The sequence below is a fragment of the Pezoporus wallicus genome, unplaced genomic scaffold, assembly GCF_028554395.1.
Source record: "Pezoporus wallicus isolate ANWC-B61680 ecotype Strahan unplaced genomic scaffold, APGP_CSIRO_Pwel_v1 contig_13393, whole genome shotgun sequence".
In the NCBI taxonomy this organism is placed as follows: Eukaryota; Metazoa; Chordata; class Aves; order Psittaciformes; family Psittacidae; genus Pezoporus; species Pezoporus wallicus.
Window position 1 is genome coordinate 1,045 of NW_026640643.1, and position 4,963 is coordinate 6,007.

The 4,963-nt window shown below is 63.7% G+C and overlaps 1 protein-coding gene across 1 annotated transcript; it reads right to left on the reverse strand.

The window, feature by feature from the left end:
- Positions 1 to 398: 398 nt before the first annotated feature.
- Positions 399 to 3,741, reverse strand: LOC130604839 (tubulin alpha-1A chain). Its single transcript, XM_057419746.1, has 4 exons — positions 3,586 to 3,741; positions 2,380 to 2,602; positions 2,158 to 2,306; positions 399 to 1,554 (listed from the first exon to the last, which is right to left on the reverse strand). The coding sequence occupies exons 1-4, from the start codon at positions 3,586 to 3,588 to the stop codon at positions 574 to 576; spliced, it is 1,356 nt and encodes a 451-aa protein (XP_057275729.1). The 5' UTR covers positions 3,589 to 3,741; the 3' UTR covers positions 399 to 573.
- Positions 3,742 to 4,963: the final 1,222 nt, after the last annotated feature.

Here is a 4,963-nt window from a genome sequence, read left to right on the forward strand (position 1 = left end):
AGCGGTGGTGTTGGCACTAGAACCCGCGCTTCAAGGGACAATGCAGCCCCTCCTGCCTTCACAGAACAGGCAGGAGCCCCCCCCGAGATTTCTGCAAGTACGGGGGGGAGGTGGGGCAGTCAGCGCCTCGCTTTTGGAGGAGTTAAACCAGCCCCCATGTGCTCACTTTGCTCCTGGGCCTCAACAACCCACACCAGCACTTAATAGAGATGGGGAGAAATAGAAGGGAGAATATGAGGGAGTCACTGCCCAGTCCAGGGCAGGATGGGTTGGGGGAGGATGAGTTTGGGGAGCACAGGGCTAGGCTCAGGAACCAGGTAGAGACCTGGGGTGCACAGACCGCAATACTATGGGAAGTCATCAGGGACATAACAGAGTAAAGACACCAGAACCAGGGATAAGACAGGGAATGCTTTTTATTCAGACCCACAGAAGAGGACGGGTGGGTCCGGAACAAACTTTTCCATTGAAGCACAGACCATTGACAGGACAGACCCTGGCGAACACACTGCTACAGCCCTGAGGGCCTTCATCTAGGTTATGTTCCCTGTAGAGCAGCACCCTTGGGGGAGTTCAGTATTCCTCCCCTTCCTCCTCTCCCTCCCCTTCCACAGAATCCACCCCCACCTCCTCGTAATCCTTCTCCAGCGCAGCCATGTCCTCCCGGGCCTCTGAGAACTCACCCTCCTCCATGCCCTCCCCCACGTACCAGTGCACAAAGGCTCTCTTGGCGTACATCAGGTCGAACTTGTGGTCCAGGCGGGCCCAGGCCTCGGCGATGGCCGTGGTGTTGCTCAGCATGCACACCGCGCGCTGCACCTTGGCCAGGTCCCCGCCAGGCACCACCGTCGGGGGCTGGTAGTTGATGCCCACCTTGAAACCGGTGGGGCACCAGTCCACAAACTGGATGGTGCGTTTGGTCTTGATGGTGGCGATGGCGGCATTGACATCCTTGGGCACCACGTCCCCGCGGTACAGCAGGCAGCACGCCATGTACTTGCCGTGCCGCGGGTCGCACTTCACCATCTGGTTGGCCGGCTCAAAGCAGGCGTTGGTGATCTCAGCCACTGAGAGCTGCTCATGGTAAGCCTTCTCAGCTGAGATGACAGGGGCATAGGTGGCCAGAGGGAAGTGGATGCGGGGGTACGGCACCAGGTTGGTCTGGAACTCCGTCAGGTCGACATTCAGGGCCCCATCAAAGCGCAGGGAGGCTGTGATGGAGGACACGATCTGGCCTATCAACCTGTTCAGGTTGGTGTAGGTGGGCCTCTCGATGTCCAGGTTGCGGCGGCAGATGTCATAGATGGCCTCGTTGTCCACCATGAAGGCACAGTCGGAGTGCTCCAGGGTGGTGTGGGTGGTGAGGATGGAGTTGTAGGGCTCCACCACGGCCGTGGAGACCTGTGGGGCCGGGTAGATGGAGAACTCCAGCTTGGACTTCTTGCCATAGTCGACAGAGAGGCGCTCCATGAGCAGGGAGGTGAAGCCGGAGCCGGTGCCACCCCCAAAGCTGTGGAAGACCAGGAAGCCCTGCAGCCCTGTGCACTGGTCAGCCTGGTGAGGAGAGACAAGGGGAGGGCATGTTTAGTCCAGGGAACAGCAGAAGTTGCTCCTTCAGCTCTGTGCCACCCTCAGGACATCTGGGGGCTTCCCAAAGCAGAAGTCACCGGGGTGGATGGCAGGGTGGCCCTGACCCATCTGTTGGTCACTGGCTCATAGGAGTGGTGAATCGCTCAGGGAAGCCCCAGGGGTGGAGAATGTGGGCAAAAGCAGCTTGTAGGAACATGTTTGGGCTCCGGGGCCAAGCCCCGGGCTCAACACAACCGCTTTGCTCCGGGCAGGACCGGTCCGAGCAGGGGCCGCCGGCGCGGTCACCGGGACGCCCATCCCCAACCGCACGCAGCTGGACTCAGCCATGGCCAGAGCCAAGTGGAAACAAAGAGGGAATTGCAGAGCTCAGCACCGCCCTGGGGCTGCGGCGCTGTGGAGCCGCTCCAGCTCCCCCCTGCGCCGCATCGCGTTGCGGCCAATGGCAGCCACTGCACAAAGGGATTAACATTCATTAATACATTAAAGCTAAAGCCAGCCCGGCTGCTCCGAGACGGAGAACTGCGGCTTTGTCCTCAGCTCGCCCCCTGCAACCTCCCCCCCGCATACCAGCTTGCGGATGCGATCGAGGACCAGATCGATGATCTCCTTCCCGATGGTGTAGTGCCCACGGGCATAGTTGTTGGCCGCATCCTCCTTGCCCGTGATGAGCTGCTCGGGGTGGAAGAGCTGCCGGTATGTCCCCGTGCGCACCTCATCTGTGGGGAGAGCCCGTTAGCGTCTGTTGGCCTGTGAAGTCCGGACCCCTCCCCAGCCCCGGCCCACACTCACCGATCACCGTGGGCTCCAGGTCCACGAAGACGGCACGGGGCACGTGCTTGCCGGCACCCGTCTCGCTGAAGAAGGTGTTGAAGGAGTCGTCCCCGCCACCGATGGTCTTGTCACTGGGCATCTGCCCGTCGGGCTGGATGCCGTGCTCCAGGCAGTACAGCTCCCAGCAGGCATTGCCGATCTGCACGCCTGCTTGGCCAACGTGGATGGAGATGCACTCACGCTGCAAGGACAGGACATGGGGACGTGTCACCCCCTGCCTCCCCTGCTTTGTTCCACCCTAAGGGCCCCCCGTAGGGATGCTGCAACCTGGATGGAGCCTGGATCCTGTCCCAAGGCACTGTATTGTTCTGGGTCCTGAGCTCCTGGGGTCCCATCCAGCCCACCCAGGGACCTGAGGCTGGGCCCATTGAGAGATGGGGAGCTCAGAACTGTGTGGCTCATCCTGATCCAGGCAACAGGGACCCCACACAAGGGCCCTAGAGTCTCATCCTGCCCTATACACCCTGCTTAGACCCAGCAGTACCTCTGGTAGGGCCTCAGCATCAGGGTCCCTGTTAAGCCAGGGCAACACCCATTGGGGAAAGGGGGAGCTGTCCCACTCTGCCCCCGCAAGGGGACTCATTCTGCACCATTAAACCAAGGCGGCGCCCAAAGCAGGCTCAGCACCGGGGGGGCCTGTCCTGCCCGGTTTAACGGGAGCCACGCCCAGTGCGGGACCACAGCTCGGTACCGGGAACGGGGGCCCGATCCTGCCTCGCTGAGCCCGTGCCACGCCCAGTACGGGCTCAGCCCCAGGGTCCCATCGTGCCCGGTTTAACAGCAGCCACGCCCACTTCGGGCTCCTCGATCAGCACCGGGGACCCATCCTGCTCGGTTAACGGGCATCGTGCCCAGAGCAGGCTCAGGGCTTGGTCCCGGGCGTCCCATCCTGCCCACTTTAATAGGAGCCACGCCCAGTATGGGCTCGGTGCTGAGCCCCAGGAAAGGAGAAGGACGCATCCAGCTCCGTTTAACGGGACCCACAGGAAGGGCTGAGCCCCCACCCCCCCTGCCAGCTGTAACGGGAGCCACGCCCGGTGCGGGCTCAGCCCCGGGACCCAGGGCCTCATCCCGTTCACCCCGAGCGCGGCGGGGCCGGCCCCGGGAACAACAGCGGCACCGGGAGACGGGAACTGGACCTCCCCTCCCTGTTCCTCCCCTCACCATGGTGGCGGTCGCTCCGGGGCGGTCTCACAGCCCGACGCTGAGGCGGTCGATGTAAGAGGCGCGATGGAGCGCGGGGCTCGACGCGGGGCTTTATAGAGCCCGGAGGGGCGGGGCGGGCGGCGGGGCCGGGGGGGGGCGGCGGCGGCGGCCATTGGCGCGGCCCGGGATGAGGTAATGCCCCCCGGAGCCGCAGACAAAGGCCGGGCGGTGCGGGGAAGGGGGGGACTGGGGGCTGCGGCTGCCGCCTTCAGGGCCCCGGCCTCGTCCTTGTCCCCGGCCCCGCCTGGTCCCGGTGCCCCTTCCCAGCCAAGCTGCCGGTCCTGGCCATGCCCCGGTCCCTCTGCACTGCCCCAGTGGTGTCACCGTCCTCGTGTGCACAGGCCTGGCTCCCGGTCACATCCCTGTCCCCATCCTCAGCCACACCCAGGTCCCGCGTACCCGTCCGCATCCCCACCTGTACCACCATCCCCTCATCTGGCCACTGCCCTGCCTCCAGTCTGTGCTCCCGGCCCCATCCTCAGCCACACACCTTCCCTGTCCCCCACCTTGCTGTTTTCCCCATCTCCATCACACTTGGTCCCCATCCCTGTGCCCATCCCTAGCCACACCGTGGTCCCCATCCCCAGTCGTGGCCTTGTCCCCATCCCTGGGGATACTGTCCCCAACCCAGGGACGCTGTCCTAGACCTGGCCATGTCCCAGTGCCCTGCTTCCCAGTCACCGCTTGGCCTGGCTCAGTGCCCTGGCTGCAGCCTGGCCCGTGCCCATCCCTTCCAGTGCCTCTTTGTCTGCTCAGGCAGCAGAACCCAGCCCCGCAGGGCCCAACCCGGGGGAAAAAGGTTCCTCCTGGGTGTAGCTGGGGACGGGTATTGCCATGGGGCTGCAGACACTGAGGGGACATGGGGGACAAAGGCCTGAGGTGGGGTTTTGAGGCTGGGGGCAGCTGCTCTGCAGCAGCTGGTGGTGAATGGGGACACAGCGGGAACACCAGGACGTGCATACCCCAACCCCCCCTCCATCTGCTGCAGCCCTTGCATGGCACCCCCGATTCACCAGCCCCACAGTCGTGGCGTTTCTCCTCCTCAGGGAGTGCCCCCTCCTTTCTGTCCCTGCAAAGGCCATGGTGGCTGGGGCAGCGGGAACTTGGGGGGTCAGTCTCTGTAGAAGGGTGACCCCACACCACCTTCAGGTCTGGCCCTAGCTGCTGCAATGGAGCTGCCAGGGTGCCCCTCCCGCAATGGGAAATGCCATTCTTCTCTGCTCTTCCCACATTCTGCAGTTTTCTTTGCATCTCCAGGTTCCTTCATCCCCAGTCCCAGACACACTTCCTCAGTCCCAGCCCCACATCCTCAGCACCAGCCCCACATCCCCACTGC

Bases quoted from the DNA above. Each gene is read 5' to 3' on its own strand.
- LOC130604839 (XM_057419746.1), bottom strand. The intron at 2,307-2,379 runs GTGAGTGTGGGC...CTCTCCCCACAG, and splicing joins CCTGGAGCCCACGGTGATCG to ATGAGGTGCGCACGGGGACA. The intron at 1,555-2,157 runs GTATGCGGGGGG...TCTCCTCACCAG, and splicing joins TCGATCGCATCCGCAAGCTG to GCTGACCAGTGCACAGGGCT.